The sequence below is a fragment of the Entelurus aequoreus genome, linkage group LG25, assembly GCF_033978785.1.
Source record: "Entelurus aequoreus isolate RoL-2023_Sb linkage group LG25, RoL_Eaeq_v1.1, whole genome shotgun sequence".
NCBI classification, from domain to species: domain Eukaryota; kingdom Metazoa; phylum Chordata; class Actinopteri; order Syngnathiformes; family Syngnathidae; genus Entelurus; species Entelurus aequoreus.
Window position 1 is genome coordinate 19,050,198 of NC_084755.1, and position 18,380 is coordinate 19,068,577.

The following is an 18,380-nucleotide window of genomic DNA, read 5'->3' on the forward strand; positions in this document are numbered from 1 at the left end:
GCACAAAGTTGAGCTTTGTTGATTTTATTGATTTGCTGTAGTGCTCATCAGGCATATTTGGTCAATCCATGACTGCAAGCTAATCAATGCTAACATGTTATTTAGGCTAGCTGTATGTACATATTGCATCATTATGTCTCGTTTGTAGGTATATTTGAGCTCAATTTACTTTACTTCCTCTGTGTGTTTAATTTATATTTGCATGTCTCATGACACATTATCTGTATGTAATATTGGCTGCATTTCTCATAGTTGTTTGTGTGTCATGTTGTTCCAGACCACAGCAAACGTTACCCAGCTTGCAAAGATTGTAATAAATCCATTAGAAGAAGAGGGACTGCCATTTCCTTTAACTTGGACACACACATCTATACCTTTGGCCATTCTGAGCCAGTCATTTCCAGAAGTTATCTCATCCTGTGAGAAGCCTCCATTTTACTAATGATTTCCAATGTCGCAAAAATGTGTAGAATAAAAATTAAAATACAACATTTCTGTCAACGAAGATTTGCATCAGCCTTTGATAGTAGGCTAATATAGCTGATATAGACACTTACATCATGTGTTGCCTTCATTATAACACTTATATAAGGCTTTTAATTTTTTATTTATTTTTTGGTCCAGTATGGCTCTTTCAACATTTTGGGTTGCCGACCCCTGATCTAGTGGTACGCCAAAGAATCACTTGATTTAAATACAGTGTTTTATTTTCCTATATTCAAACACAATATTAGTGTTTATACTGTGTGTAATGTTTCAGTGGCCAAACATAATAAATACACTTGTTAAATAAAACATCTGCCTTGTTTTTAATGAATACTTAAGCATACTACGCTACTGTGTTTTATTCTTGGTCATTATGGTGGTACTTGGAGAGTGTAGTTTTTCCTGAGGTGGTAACGGGTGAAAAAGGTTTGAGAACCACTGTGCTGGATCATGGACTAGAGTCCAAATGTGGTACGCGGGTCCCATCTTGTGGCACTCAGGAAAACTAAAGCCTTTTTTTTATTTTTTTAAAAACAATGGAATTATACATGAAGTAGTATAATTGTACAAATGCTAATATATATACATACATACATACATACATACATATATATACAGTATTAAAAAAAAAATAATAATAATAATAATAATTATATATACATACATACACACATACACACATACATACACATATATATATATATATATATATATATATATATATATATATATATATATATATATATATATATATATATATATATATATATATATATATATATATATATATATATATATATATATATATAAATAAAAGATCCATACAGGGGACCCTGTTTTGTGTGAAGAAGCATGTGTAAAATGCCAATGAATGAATGACAGTGTGCTTCTTATAAAATTTTACCACTCCCTGCTTCGTTACTGTCAGGAATTTAATTACAAAATTCCCCACACAGTCACACTGATTGCTGCCCAGAATTAGTGCTTGTCTCATAAGGCAGAATTACTTAATGCAAAGTCTGGCCTGAGTTGCTTTGAGAAGCTTTCAAATGGTGTGGTGAGGGGGTCTAAATAAAATACTGCTTAGGGCCGCAATTTAGCCTGGAGATATAATAGCCAAAAATGAGCTAAAATGGTGGAAGTGGTATATTGGTGTTAAAATGATTAAAAAATGATATATTGTGAAATAGTCTTGTAATTTTATACAAGGTTTTAAAACATGGTTATAGTGCCCTATAAAGTTCTTTCATCTCCAACAGGGATTCCCAAACATTTTGGCCTCAAGACCCACATTTATTTACTGTACTAAATTTACCTAAAACACAACAGACCTAAATTTACCACAACAAATATAAGTAGCCTAAAGGGGAACTGCACTTTTTTTTTAAAAATGTTGCCTATCGTTCACAATCATTATGAGAGACAAGAACACATACGCTTTTTTTTTTAAAGAGATGTCCGACAATGGCTTTTTTGCAGATATCCGATATTCCGATATTGTCCAACTCTTGATTACCGATTCCGATATCAACCGATACCGATATATACAGTCGTGGAATTAACACATTATTGTGCCTAATTTTGTTGTGATGCCCCGCTGGATGCATTAATCAATCAATCAATCAATCAATCAATCAATATTTATTTATATAGCCCTAAATCATAAGTGTTTCAAAGGGCTGCACAAAACAATGTAACAAGATTTTCCTAAATAAATCAACTCAGGTTATGGAAAAAAATGCCAACATGGCACTGCCATATTTATTATTGAAGTCTCAAAGTGCATTATTTTTTTTAACATGCCTCAAAACAGCAGCTTGGAATTTGGGACATTTGTTCTGTTGTGTTACGGTGCGGACGTTTTCCCGAAATGTGTTTGTCCTTCTTGTTTGGTGTGGGTTCACAGTGTGGCGCATATTTGTAACAGTGTTCAAGTTGTTTATACGGCTACCCTCAGTGTGACCTGTATGGCTGTTGACCAAGTATGCCTTGCATTCACTTGTGTGTGTGTGAAAAGCCGTAGATATTATGTGATTGGGCTGGCACGCAAAGGCAGTGCCTTTAAGGCACGCCCCCAATATTGTTGTCTGGGTGGAAATCTGGAGAAATTCAGGAGAATGGTTGCCCCGGGAGATTTTCGGGAGGGGCACTGAAATTCGTGAGTCTCCCGGGAAAATCGGGAGGGTTGGCAAGTATGACTGGGAGACGCAACTGCTCTGTACTTCTCCCTAAGTCCGTGTATCACTCCGTACAGCGGCGTTTTAAAAAGTCATATATTATTATTTTTTAAACCGATACCGATAATTTCCGATATTACATTTTAAAGCATTTATCGGCCGATAATATCGGCAGTCCGATATTATCGGACATCTCTAGTTTTTTTGTTTTTTATTTTAATTTTAAAGATGATAAAAAACACTTGGAAGATGTGGCTTCATAACAACATGTAATATTTACAATATTTACCGTATTTTGGTCATTTTAACCATTGCTGGAACTAATTCCTCGGCACATTTAATTCCGTTTCCATAGCAGCGCACTTTCGACTTCTGGCAACAAATGTGTGTTCCTACTTCCAGAAACAAAGGTGTGTGTGTTCTAATCATAATAATTTATAATAATTTTAGACCAGTTGATCTGCCGTCTCTTTTCTGCTCTGCCACCCTCTCCTGCGTGGAGAGGTTATTCGGTGACCACAGATGACGCGCTAGCTGTTCAAAGTCGAAAGAGTTTTTTCTTGCCCTGATGTGGGATTCAAGCAGAGTATGTCGTTGTGGCTTGTGCAGCCCTTTGAGACACTTGTGATTAAGGGTTGTATAAATAAACTTCGATTGATTGATTGATTGATTGAATCATGGCAGATTAGGTAACAAACAAATATTTTTTTGGACAAATCAGGATTCACAACCGTATCTTTTTGACTCTGAATATACTGAGGATGACCTAATGCTTCTAGAAGCCAGCACGAAGGAAGAATGAGACGTTGGATCAGACGGAAGCCGAGAGAGTGAGGTGAAAGTGACTCAAAGCTGCAAAATGTGGAATTTGAATCCATGCTATTTCGACATAAATGGAGTGCCTACCCCCAAATAAACTGGAAAAAACATCCCCGGCCAGCTAGACCAAACATACCAAATAGTCCATCGAGTGAGTCACACTTTATATTGATCATGATACACGCAGCACATCACGCCTGGTGTTGTTGAGCTAGCTGTGTACATACAAAACATGAAATGTGGGCTAATTAATACTTTACAGATACTGGAATATGATTGCTCATGTTTCTGAGTCAGTACGGATTGATGTCTTATCGCAAAGTGTCGTGGATTAAAAACTCAAACGCGTTTCGTGCTGACATAGAAGCCAGCTTATCGCTTGCCGTAGTTAGCTTTTACGGCTAATACCATAGCCCGTCGATGTGTTACTACGCTAGAAAGATAGTTCCTCTGTGTTCGCTCTTACAATAACAATGCCGCTACAGTTTGATCATTATACAGGTTATGGAATGAAGTATTGTTGACGGTTTTTTTAATGCATTTTTATAGTGATTTAGAGGTAGGATTCCACCTAGAACGAGCCGATTTTTACATGTTAGAAATGCAAAAAAAACCATAAAACAACTTTTTGTCTTCTTGTCTCATGATTGTGAACGATAGGCAACATTCTAAAAAAAAAAGTGCAGTTCCCCTTTAAGTTTCCCCTTTGCACTGCAAAAACTGAAATCTAAGTAAGATTAAATATCTCAAATAAGGGTGATATTTGCTTATTTTCTGTCTGATAAGATAATTCTTCTCACTAAGCAAATTTTATGTTAGAGTGTTTTACTTGTTTTAAGGGTTTTGGTCCTAAATGATCTCAGTAAGATATTACCACTTGTTGCTGAGATTCTATGACCTATATTGAGTAAAACATGCTGGAAACTAGAATATCAACTGTTGCAAAGCTGTGTCATCAACACTCACGAGTATAAAACTACTTTTTTAAAGTAGTAATTTCTTATTTCAAGCATGTAAAAAAAAAAAAAAAATCATGACTTTGACACAATTGTGTCTCATATTAAAACAGATGACAGCCAAATGGACTTTGCTGTTTTATTTTCAATGAAACAATAAAAAATGCGTACTTATATAGTAGTACAGTTGGCACAGTACAGTAAACTGACAGTTAATATTCAAAAATTTAACATGTGACATTTCTAACAATTTTGAACAGAAATAGTTCATGCAAATTCAGGTAAATTCCTCAAAATTACAATTAAAACAATTTTGGCCGGGGGCCGGGCTGTATATATGCGCACTAATTGACTGAAAGAGCACGCACTTGGCGCGATGATGTCATGTTATTGATGGAAAAATGCATTTTTAGACCATATGATTTACCTGAGCGGCTAGGAGACCCCGAGAGTAACAAGCGGTTGCCTTGTTGCCTTTCCATTAAGAACAATAAATTAGTTTTTAGTGTAAGTTTGCTGGTTTCAAGAAATGTAATGCCGAGCGCATATCATTATGTCAAGATAATGGCACTAGCATTTACTTAATTTGAGAATATTTTTCAACATATTGAGCAAAAAGGTCTCTTTTTTCTACCAAGAAAAGTGCACTTATTAGTGAGAATATTCTTATTTTAAGGTATTTTTGGGTTCATTGACTTTAGCTAATTTTACTTGTTTTGGAAAGTCTCGACAAGCCAAATTTTCTTGTTCTATTGGCTGATAATCTTGCTTAATTCAAATAAAATACCCCTAATTTTTATTTTATTTTTTTCTTGTTTTTGAACACTGACTTTTTGCAGTGTGTTTCAATCGCAGACCAAACAAAAGTTGACCAATGACCCATTTTCAGTCAGTTTGGGAAACCCTGATTTAGAGCACAGAGAGCACAGCGAGGACAAATGATTCCACGCTAAAAAAAAGGCATAAAAAGAAGCACAATTTCAGTAAATGCGGCATTATGCAGTAGGGAAGGGATTCATACGGCCCCATTCCTGGGTGGATCACACATGAGGAGGGTGGGGGTTTGATCATTTTGCAATGCAGTCTGCTGAAAATGATGGAAAGCGCCACTCTACATGTGGTCAAAGTTGGAATTGCCACAAAACACCGCCCCCCCGATTTGTCACGTTTCATGTGTCAGGTAAACCGCGACGAAAGGGAGCCAAATGAATCCCCTTTCCATTGTAGCATCAAGAAAACACTGACTTACACTTTAGAGCGCTAACCTACAATGCAAGCAGTGCCTTTTTTTGTTTAATAGCAGCATTATGGAAGGCGTGTACAGTATGTTGTGTTTGGATAGGCCACAGGTTCTGTTTGGTCCCAATTTGAATTAATTCAGCCAAAGACAAGCGACATTGCCTTCAAACCAGTTCATACTTTTGCAGGAAGCCGGAAGTATGCATGCAACCCCCCCTCCACACACACATTTTACACCAAATATCTTTGTCGGCCACAACATTAGGTACATGAAGCTGAGTTTCGAGTGACCCAGGCAAAATATGTTTATTATTGTGTGTTTCTGATTAGACAGTGTACCTATTATTGTGGCCTAATGAGGGGAGGTGGCAAGGATGGGGCAGCGCCATGCACAGGTAAGGCCCACCCGCACCCACCTGTGGCTGCGTCCCCCAGGGTTCGTCCGGGGTAGGCTGTTAGATGAGGGGACGGGGGTGGGAGTGAGGAGAGTACGGTGAGGGAGGGAGTATGGACAGGTGGAATGTTCCTTCCATATACTCTTTACGGTAAGGATGTCAAACTCAAGGCCTGAGGGCCAGATCTGGCCCGCCACATCATTTTATGTGGCCCACAAAGGCCTGGAAATAATATGCATCAATAAAGTACTTTATCTTTTCATACGAAATGTATTTGTTCTTTCCTATTTAACAGAAAAAAAATGCAGGTACCGCATGACATTGCTTACCTTTTCAACTTTAATACTATCCAGTATAGCAAAAATATATTATCATACTTTCCAAAATATATATATATTTTTAAATACTTAAATTTCTGCTTGACTTATGGTTTTAGAGTAAGTTATCCATCAAATTGTACACTGTAAAAATGACAATACAGATAAATCAATTAAATACAGAAAAACAAGTAAAAAAAAAATATATATATATTATTATTTTGTTTTCTTTCTGTCTCTTTCTTTTGGGGTGGGTGGGGGGCATCGCTTGGATATAAACAAAACAATATTTTGACATTTAGGGCAGACAATAAATATATGATGTATATAAATATGATGTAATGGATAGGAATGTCTGATGATGGATGTCAATAAAAATTAAAAAAAAAAAAAAAAGACAATACATTTTACTGTAAAATTTGCTCTGGTTTTTTTTACAGCACATTACTGTAAATTGAAAAAACTCTACCACTGTTTTTTTTTTTTTACGGGAAATTCTGTCGATTGAGCTGCCAGTGTTATTACTGTAAGATCTATGGTTATTTTTTACTGTCAATGGTAAAACAGTATCACAGTTTTTTATTTATTAATTTTATTTTTTTTAAATTTAAATGGTAAAAAATTGGCAGCTCAGTTGCCAGAATATAATAAAAATTATGGTAAATTTTTTCAATTTACCGTAATATGTTGCAAAAAACACATTACATTTTATAGTAAAACTCTGGTGGTTGAGTTGATAGTTTTTTACTGTAACTTTTTTTTTTTTTTTTTTACAGTGTACGTAAAAAATATATATATAATGATCAAATGGTAAAACAGTATCACAGTTTTTTTTGTTTTGTTTTTTAATGGTAAAAAATAGGCAGCTCAGTTGCCAGAATAGAATAAAAATTATGGTAAATGTTTTCAATTTACCGTAATATGTTGCAAAAAACACATTACATTTTATAGTAAAACTCTGGTGGTTGAGTTGATAGTTTTTTACTGTCAAATTTAAAAAAAAATTTTTTTTACAGTGTACGTAAAAATATATATATAATGATCAAATGGTAAAACAGTATCACGTTTTTTTTTTGTTTTTTTTTTAAATGGTAAAAAATTGGCAGCTCAGTTGCCAGAATAAAATAAAAACAATGGTAAAGTTTTTCCATTTACCGTAATATGTTGCAAAAAACACTTTACATTTTAGAGTAAAAATCTAGTTATTGAGTTGCAAATTTTTTACTGTAAAAACTAAACAATTTTCTACAGTGTACATTAAAAAAAATATATAATAATCAAATGGTAAAACGGTATCACAGTTTAATGGTAAAAAAAACATTGGCAGCTCAGTTGCCAGAATAAAATAAAAATGATTGTAAAGTTTTTCCATTTACTGTAATATGTTGCAAAAAGCACTTTACATTTTACAGTAAAATTCTGGTGATTGAGTTGCTAATTTTTTACTGTAAAAACTAAAACATTTTTTACAGTGTACGTTAAAAAATAAAAAAAATAATCAAATGGTATTCTGGTATCAGTTTTTTGTTTTTTTTCCCCAATGGTAAAAAATTGGCAGCTCAGTTGCCAGAATACAATAGAAACGATGGTAAAGTTTTTCCATTTACTGTAATATGTTGCAAAAAACACATTACATTTTATAGTAAAATTCTGGTGATTGAGTTTCTAGTTTTTTACTGTAAAAAAACTTTTTTTTACAGTGTAAGTAAAAAAAATAAAAAATAATCAAATGGTAAAACAGTATCACTTTTTTTTTTTTTTTTTTTTTTTAATGGTAAAAAATTGGCAGCTCAGTTGCCAGAATAAAATAAAAACAATGGTAAAGTTTTTCCATTTACCGTAATATGTTGCAAAAAACACTTTACATTTTATAGTAACATTCTGGTGATTGAGTTTCTAGTTTTTTACTGTAAAAAAAAATATAATAATCAAATGGTAAAACAGTATCAGCTTTTTTTTTTTTTTTCTTTTTATAAATGGTAAAAAATTGGCAGCTCAGTAGCCAGAATAAAATAAAAACAATGGTAAAGTTTTTGCATTTACTGTGATACAGTATGTTGCAAAAAACACTTTATTTTATAGTAAAATTCTGGTGATTGAGTTGCTAGTTTTTTTTACTGTAAAAAATATATTTTCTTACAGTGTACATAAAAAATATATATAATAATCAAATGGTAAAACAGTATCACAGTTTTTTTTAATGGTAAAAAAATTGGCAGCTCAGTTGCCAGAATAAAATAAAAAATGATGGTAAAGTTTTTCCATTTACCGTAATATGTTGCAAAAAACACTTTACATTTTATAGTAAAATTCTGGTGATTGAGTGGCTATTTTTTACTGTAAAATTTTTTTTTTTTTTTTACAGTGTACGCAAAAAATAAATATTATAATAAAATGCATAGGCAAATTCATATATCATTCGTTGTTACAAGCGGCCCTCTGAGGGCAGCCATAACTACAATGTGGCCCTCAATGAAAATGAGTTTGACAGCCCTGCTTTACGGTAAGGATGAAGGTAATTTGTTGACGTGTGACTCAAAGGTGCATCAAAAAGTCATTTAAAAAATAGAAACTTTTTAAATGGGATCTTGCAAGAACAGAAAACAGAAGTTGAATGAAATGGACGTAAATATGTCAGGTGACAAAATAGGTGAATAAATGTGACCGACCAAACCAACCAGTCGCTATGGCAACCCAAACAAAACAGACCGACAGCCCACCCGCAAAGCCTCGGCGGCGTACCTGAGATCTCGTGCTGCCTCAGCTCGTTGTACTTGTAGGCCTGCTCCATGGGCCTGATGGACGTGTGGTAGACCTTCCGTAACCTCTGCAGTGCCGCTAGGGAACAAGGACGCACATTAACAAACATTACAAACCATCACTATCATTATGATCGGCTGCATAAGCAACGAGGAGGTAGGTCACTTGTTGCTAGGCAGACTTTATAGACCAATAAAAAAATGGACAAAAAAAAGTAAGCACACAACATTGTGGAGAGATTGCATAATGGGAAAGATAATCTCCAAAAAGTTGACGTTTCAACATAACATCTTCATTTGATTAGGACAATACATATTGATCAACATATGAGCAAAGCATCACCAGAATTAGCTACAATAGCTACATTTCATCTGTTGTCCTGAGGCAGGCACCATAAAAACAGATACAGATAAACAAATAATGATGGGCAAGCGTCTTGGAAAATGTAGTAAGCTAAGCGACAAGTGACTCTCGATTAAGATTGTGGAAACTATCCCCGCAGGATTGTAGCGAAAGTAGCTTGCTACACCACAGCTACATTTAAATATATGGGCCACATGTCTAATATCAATGTTGTGTACAAATGGGTCCAATAAGGGTCTATTACTATTAACTATCTGTCATACAGCTGGGGACACCCTACAACTACCTCTAGGGGTCTCCGCACCTCTCTGTATGTATTTATTTAGTTTGCCTTTTCTTTGGCCCACCCCTATGATGTTATTCCTTTTCTCTACCTATAGTAAAAAAACCAGCATCTATCTATATCTTGACAAAAAAAACAAAACAATGACTTGTGTGTTGTTTGGGAACATTTGGTAATGGTTTATGTGCAGTAAAAATGTTCATGAACTCAACTCATCTTAATGTGTGTTCCTAAATTTGTGTTGGACGTCTTAGATGAAGAGAGCAGTTATGATTTTGGTTTATAGAGTAAACAACTTAAAAATTAAGGTTTTGGGCATTGTTTTCTCTAAACGCATACATTTGTCTAAATATGGCGAAGGACACGCATTATTGTGGGTTTCCTGGACGTCGTCTTCATCACTAAAGGAAAAATCTAATCTCAAGTATGTTTCTTTTCTTCTTTTTTTTGAGACGTCAGCTTGAAGCGTCCCTCTGTCTCAGACTCCCTCGTCATCATGTTAAAGTTAAAGGTAAAGTACCACTGATAGTCACACACACACACTAGGTGTAGTGAAATCACTCTCTGCATTTGATCCATCCTCTTGTTCCGCCCCCTGGGAGGTGAGAAGAGCAGTGAGCAGCAGCGGTGGCCGCGCTTGGGAATCATTTGATGATTTAACCCCCAATTCCAACCCTTGATGCTGAGTGCCAAGCAGGGAGGCAGTGGGTCCCATTTTTATAGTCTTTGGTATGACTCGGCGGGGTTTGAACTCATGACCTTCCAGGCTCTGGGCGTACACTCTAACCACAAGGCCACTGAGCAGTTGATCAGTATGTATTGTCCGAATCAAATAAATAAACTCACCTTAATGTGTGTTTCTAAATTTGTGTTTCTAAATTTGTGTTGGACGTCTTCGATGAAGAGAGCAGTTATGATTTGTTCTGTTGTGTTATGTTGTGTTACGGTGCGGATGTTCTCCCGAAATGTGTTTGTCATTCTTGTTTGGTGTGGGTTCACAGTGTGGTGCATATTTGTAACAGTGTTAAAGTTGTTTATACGGCTACCCTCAGTGTAACCTGTATGGCTGTTGACCAAGTATGCATGCATTCACTTGAGTGTGTGAAAAGCCGTAGATATTATGTGATTGGGCCGGCACGCAAAGGCAATGCCTTTAGGGCATGCCCCCAATATTGTTGTCTGGGTGGAAACCGGGAGAAATTCGGGAGAATGGTTGCCCCGGGAGATTTTCGGGAGGGGCACTGAAATTCAGGAGTCTCCTGGGAAAATCGGGAGGGTTGGCAAGTATGACTGGGAGACGCAACTGCTCTGTACTTCTCCCTACGTCCGTGTACCACTACGTCCAGCGGCGTTTTAAAAAGTCATACATTTTACTTTTTGAAACCGATACTGCTGGATTAGCAGTCCCTTTTATCTCTTTGATGTAAAATGTAAGGATTACATTTATATAGCGCTTTTCTATCGACTAGATACTCAAAGCACTCACAGAACCCGTTATTCATTCACTCCGCATTCACACCTGGTGGTGGTAAGCTACATTTGTAGCCACAGTGCTGAGAAGAAGTGGATGATATTCTTAGACTTAGACGAACTTTAATGATCCACAAGGGAAATTGTTCCACATTCAATGAATTAAAGAAACAAAACACCAAAAATATGACAGCACGCTGCTAGTCTGTGCCAGACTGAAGCAGAATGAGTCGAACCCCAGCCAAGGATTTCAAAATAATATCTCAACGATATAAATATGAAAAAAAACTGCTGATGGTGTGTTTGACAGAGAAGCAGCTGGAAGGACATACAGTAGAAGTCCACTCTCCAAGATAAATGCTGTACATTATTATTACATTACTTAAAAACTACTGTGGTTAGTAGTACATTCTATTTTGTTTTTACACCATATTTTTATCTAAAAGGGATTTTACATGTCAAATGTGTGACGCTTTGGGTTGGGCAAGTGCAGATTAAATTGATTTAAATTCATTTCACAGAACCAATTAAGCTCGTAAATTGAGGTCCTACTGCAGTATACACATTCATTTTGCAGTTCCGTCCCTTGTCTGTATTGATTATAAAAACTCATGTCGGACAATAAAGACTAACAGCACCATCTGCTGGAACTGATAGGACATTGCATCCCTGCTTACCCTACTTCTGACCATTTTCTTGACTTGCTTACCTGCATAATCTGTTGCTTTTTCCTCAGTGGTAAATCGGAGCGTCTCGTCGATGTGAGATCTGTCTCTGAGGATGGCGGTGAAATCTTCTTCTTCTTCCTCTGCAAGAGAGAGAGGTCAACAACCAGTGAACTTTGCATGCTGTGTGCAAAATAAGGTATATCTGGAGGTGTAACGTATTACTAAAATGTTGTTCATCATCAGTATTACTAAGATCATCATCTTACGTTGCGTGCTTTGATTTGAAGTGAGCAGAGTACATGACATAATCATGAGAGGGGTTTCTACTATTCTGGTTTTTGGTGCCATGCCGTGCTAATTACATCCTGACTGAGAGAATCCATGGTGTCACGTCCAGTTTTGAGGGCTGTCACGTGACTTAGGTCACAGCTGTTAGTACGCTCGGCGCTTAATTTAGAAGGCAAACCCTGGAAATAAACAGACATTTGTTTGGCATCACAATGGGCTTTACAGCAACAGAAGAGACGTGTGAGAGAGAGAGAGAGAGAGACAGACAGACAGACAGACAGAGATTTACAGCAACAGGAGAGATATGACAGAGAGAGAGAGAGAGAGAGAGAGAGAGAGAGAGAAATATTTACAGCAACAGGAGAGATATAAGAGAGAGGGAGAGAGAGAGAGAGAGAGACAGAGAGAGAGAGAGAGAGAGACAGAGAGATTTAGAGCAACAGGAGAAATATGAGAGAGATTTACAGTAACAGGAGAGATATAAGATATAAGAAAGAGAGAGAAACAGTGAGAGTTAGCGAGAGAGAGAGAGAGAGAGAGAGAGAGAGAGAGAAAGAGAGAGACAGAAAGCGAGAGAGAGCGAGAGAGAGAGAGAGTTTTACAGCAACAGGAGAAATATAAGAGAGAGAGAGATTTACAGTAACAGGAGAGATATAAGATATCAGAGAGAGAGAGAGAGAGAGAGAGAGAGAGAGAGTTTTACAGCAACAGGAGAGATATGAGAGAGAGTGAGAGAGAGTTGTACATAGTTTTAATTTCAATTTCAATAGGTGCTTAAGTTTGATACATTTTAAATGTTTTGATCCTTACTTGAATGTATACATATGCATCTTTATTTAAATGTTTTGCACAACTCTATAGTTTACCTTATTTTATTACTTTTTATTATTATAATCTTATATTTTAAATTAGTCTTAACATTTTTTAAAGCTGTAATGTGACACAGCTCTGTTCACACACATCTTTAGTATAGTAGACCTATATTTTAATTGTACATACTTTTAATTTCAATAGGTGCTTAAGTTTGATACATTTTAATTGTTTTGATTGATTGTTTTAATGCTGGCTTTGGCAATGTAAACGTTTGTTTCCCATGTCAATAAAGCCCCTTTGAATTGAAATTGAATTGAATTGAGAGAGACAGAGTGTGAGGGAGAGAGAGATTTACAGCAACAGGAGAGATATGAGAGAGAAAGAGAGAGAGAGAGAGAGATTTACAGCAACAGGAGAAATATAAGAGAGAGAGAGAGAGAGAGAGAGAGAGAGAGAGAGAGAGAGAGAGAGATTTACAGCAACAGGAGAAATATAAGAGAGAAAGAGAGAAAGAGAGAGAGAGGGAGAGAGAGAGATTTACAGTAACAGGAGAGATATAAGAAAGAGAGAGAGAGACAGACAGACAGACAGAGACAGAGAGAGAGAGAGACAGACAGACAGACAGACAGACAGACAGACAGACAGAGAGAGAGAGAGAGAGATAGAGAGATTTACAGTAACAGGGGAGATATAAGAAAGAGAGAGAGAGACAGACAGACAGACAGAGACAGAGACAGAGAGAGAGAGAGACAGACAGAGACAGAGACAGAGAGAGAGACAGACAGACAGAGAGAGAGAGATTTACAGTAACAGGAGAGATATAAGAAAGAGAGACAGACATACAGAGACAGAGAGAGAGACAGACAGACAGACAGACAGACAGACAGACAGACAGACAGAGAGAGAGAGAGAGAGAGATTTACAGCAACAGGAGAGATATGAGAGATAGATAGAAAGAGAGAGAGAGAGAGAGAAATATTTACAGCAACAGGAGAGATATAAGAGATATAAGAGAGAGAGAGATAGCGAGAGAGAAAGAGAGAGAGAGAGAGAGAGATTTACAGCAACAGGAGAGATATGAGATAGAGAGAGAGAGAGAGAGAGAGAGAGAGAGAGAGAGTGAGGGAGAGAGTGTGAGGGAGTGAGAGATTTACAGCAACAGGAGAAATATAAGAAAGAGAGAGAGAGAGAGGGAGAGAGATTTACAGTAACAGGAGAGATATGAGAAAGAGAGAGAGAGAAAGAGAGAGAGACAGACAGACAGACAGAGAGAGAGAGAGATTTACAGCAACATGAGAGATATGAGAGAGAGAGAGAGAGAGAGAAAGAGAGAAACAGAGAGAGAGAGAGAGAGAGGGAGAGAGGGAGAGATTTACAGCAACAGAAGAGATATGAGAGAGAGATAGAAAGAGGTTGAGAGAGAGAGAGAGAGAGAGAGAGAGAAATATTTACAGCAACAGGAGAGAGAGAGAGAGAGAGAGAGAGAGAGGAGAGAGAGAGAGATATCTGTGAAGTAACCATGTCCAATCAGCGTGTCTTTTCTCCTCCATATTTGGCTGCCAATCCCAGACTATGAGTGCACAGGTCTGACCCGCCTGAGACAAACGTGCTGGGCTGAAGTTAAATATAGTCAGGAAGTCTAGCATGTCATGTGGGAGAGGAGGGAGGATGGATGGATGGTGGTGAGCGCCCCTAATAGACTTGTGAACACATTTTCACCATCTTTACCAAACCTTTCTTGTACATCCTATGTGTCAAAGTCAAGGCCCATTTTGTTTGCACCAATACTCCAACAGTGTTGGCGCTAGGAATTTCTAAATGGGGTCCCAGGGACACCATCGGGTCATAAAAATGGGGTCCCACAGTAAATCTTCATCTGACATCACATGGACACAGATAAGACCTTCTGGAGGAAAGTTCTGTGGTCAGATGAAACAACAATTGAGCTGTTTGGCCACAATACCCAGCAATATGTTTGGAGGAGAAAAGGTGAGGCCTTTAATCCCAGGAACACCAAACCTACCGTCAAGCATGGTGGTGGTAGTATTATGCTCTGGGCCTGTTTTGCTGCCAATGGGACAATGAAAGAGGAGGATTACCTCCAAATTCTTCAGGACAACCTAAAATCATCAGGGTTGGGTCTTGGGCGCAGTTGTGTGTTCCAACAGGACAATGACCCCAAACACACGTCACAAGTGGTAAAGGAATGGCTAAATCAGGCTAGAATTAAGGTTTTAGAATGGCCTTCCCAAAATCCTGACTTAAACATGTGGACAATGCTGAAGAAACAAGTCCATGTCAGAAAACCAACACATTTAGCTGAACTGCACCAATTTTGTCAAGAGGAGTGGTCACAAATTCAACCACAATCACAAAATATTTGTCTTTATTCTGGCCAAATCAAGAGTTACTTTTTTCATGAGCTAGGAATGATGATAAAACATTCATTTAAGGAATTTATTTGATATTTTAAGTATTTCTCTTAAAATATGTATACTTAGGCAAAATTATATTGTAGATATAAATAATATACATTAAAAAAATACCATGAAAGTTTTTCTGTGTATTTTAGATATAAATTATGACTAATGTGAATTTAAATACATTTTGAGTATTTTTCTTACATTATGTATACTTAGGTAAAATTATTTGTTAAAAAAAATACAAATAATACACATAAAAAAGTAACATAAAACACCGGTACGTCTGTAGTTTTTGGTGAATGTGTATATATTTAAGGTAGAAATGGTAAATATGAATTCAAATATATGTGAAGTATTTTTCTTACTATTCATAATTAGGTAAAAGTTGTTTAGAAATATTGATAAAATACATAGAAATACAAAAATAATTAGCGAATGTATATATTTTAGCTATAAATCATAAAAAAATTATGTATATATAATTTAAGTATTTTTTTACTATATATACTTCAATGAAAGAATTTTGAAAAAAAATATGAATAAAATACATCGAGAATAATATAAAATACATCTGTAGTGTTTAGTGAATGTGTATATTTTAGCTACAACTGATAAGAAATCTGAGTTTTAATTTATTTGAAGTATTTTTCTTACTGTATACTCAGACAAAATGATTTGAAAATAAGTATAAATAACATTCATACAAATAAATAAAATGTGTCTGTACTTTTGGGTGAATGTGTATATATATATTAGCTAGAAATTATAATAAATAATTGAAATATATTTGCAGACTACTTTTTATATAGTAAGACTATAAATAGACATTAAATGCACATAATATTCATAAAATTATAAATAGCATCTAAACTTTGCAGAAATTTCCCAGATGTAATAGCTGCGATAATTGAGAGAACATTAGTACCAAAACCCATAGTATTCTTGCACTTCTTTACTGTAGGTAGGACAACATTCAACATTGTATATACAAGCCGTCTTATATTCTTACATTTAAACATGGCACGGGACAACTTTTCCCCAAGTGAGTCAGAGCTTTTCTTCCTGTCACTCACACAGGAACAGGAGATGTACAATCATGACACAGAGACCTAAAATTTGTCCTGAAGGTTACTAGCGAGTCAACAGGAGAGTTATGATGCTAATTTGTTGATGCAAATTCATCCAACAACTGTTGAGCAACTAAGAAATATGACATATTTGTCTTTTTGTCTTTGATTCCATCTTAAAAATAACAATTAAAAAACTGGTCATCTTATACTCAGGATTATTTAAATCACTTTTAAGTCAATACGGTAGTTGGTTGTTCACATTTTTATCAGTGATGGGTTCTAAGTTCTGTCTGTTAAGCGCTTTGAGTGTCAAGAAAAGCTGGATATAAATCTAAACTAGAGATGTCCAATAATGGCTTTTTTGCCGATATCCGATATTCCGATATTGTCCAACTCTTAATTATCGATTCCGATATCAACCGATACCGATATATACAGTCGTGAAATTAACACATTATTATGCCTAATTTTGTTGTGATGCCCCGCTGGATGCATTAAACAATGTAACAAGGTTTTCCAAAATAAATCAACTCAAGTTATGGAAAAAAAATGCCAACATGGCACTGCCATATTTATTATTGAAGTCACAAAGTGCATGATTTTTTTTAACATGCCTCAAAACAGCAGCTTGGAATTTGGGACATGCTCTCCCTGAGAGAGCATGAGGAGGTTGAGGTGGGCGGGGTTGGGGGAGGAAGGGTTGAGTTGGGGTGGGGGGTAAGGAGGGCAGCAGGGGGGGGGGGTGTATATTGTAGCGTCCCGGAAGAGTTAGTGCTGCAAGGGATTCTGGGTATTTGTTCTGTTTATGTTGTGTTACGGTGCGGATGTTCTCCCGCCTTTAAGGTTTATTGGCGCTCTGTACTTCTCCCTATGTCCGTGTACCACTCCGTACAGCTGCGTTTTAAAAAGTCATATATTTTACTTTTTGAAACCGATACCGATCATTTCCGATATTACATTTTAAAGCATTTATCGGCCGATAATATCAGAGGTCCGATATTATTGGACATCTCTTATCCAAACCATTATTATTATTGTAGGTTCCATCCATCCATTTTTTTGCCGGTTGTCACTCTCTGGGTCTATTAATTTTTGTGATGTATTATGACTATGGATATGTATCGTTTACATTTTTAACAAATACTAATGCCAAAACGGTACCGGTGCTTGTAAAAAAATATATTAAATATATATATAATATTCTTATGTATTTTTTTACATTCATGTTGAATAGTCTAGTAATTAATTAGTTCATTAATTAAAAAATACACCCATAGCAATTTGCTATTAATATTAGAGAACATGCAAAAAGCGACTTTTGTAATATCGATGCTCATAATTATGAGGGTTCATGACTGCAACTGTAAGGAAGTGCTCTATATTGATGTTGTGGCTACCAGCCAGCCCAGCTCTGCGGGGCTATGATGTTGGTGTATTAAAGTTAGTAGTAATACGTTAAAAAAAACAGTTTGAGTTTATTTCGAACATGCATACAATTACAACATGATACATCACAATGTCCAGTTTCTCTTTTCAACATGTTCGAAAATGAATAGTAAGACGCAGAGCTTATTTAATCCTACCCCTTTTCCATTACATAGCAATTGCTAAAACTATTGTTAACTTCTTGTTCTCAATTTGTTCACTATATATTCCATAAATAATTAAATAAAAATAAATAATAGTGGAGTAAGTTGTATTCAATATAGTGAGATGAATAAGAGTATCAGTAAATTCCAAATACTTATGTTTTTTTTTTTAACTTTGCAAACACTTTGAGTTTGATAACATTAGTACATTGTTTGATTTCTTTACCTAATTCATTCCATAATTAAATTCACATATGGATATAC

General features: G+C 35.9%; 1 protein-coding gene across 3 annotated transcripts in view; it reads right to left on the reverse strand.

Moving 5' to 3' along the window:
- Positions 1–18,380, reverse strand: part of srl (sarcalumenin) — a 41,825-nt gene that overhangs the window by 9,008 nt on the left and 14,437 nt on the right. The window contains exons 1-4 of one of the 3 annotated variants that reach the window (XM_062036914.1): positions 12,200–12,337; positions 11,975–12,073; positions 9,132–9,227; positions 6,094–6,129 (exon numbers count right to left, since the gene is read on the reverse strand). In XM_062036914.1, the coding sequence (XP_061892898.1) occupies positions 6,094–6,129; positions 9,132–9,227; positions 11,975–12,073; positions 12,200–12,281 (313 nt within the window). In that variant the 5' untranslated portion in view covers positions 12,282–12,337. Of the gene's footprint in view, positions 1–6,093; positions 6,130–9,131; positions 9,228–11,974; positions 12,074–12,199; positions 12,338–18,380 lie in introns of those variants that run through there. The other 2 variants (XM_062036913.1, XM_062036915.1) reach the window with 2 other exon arrangements.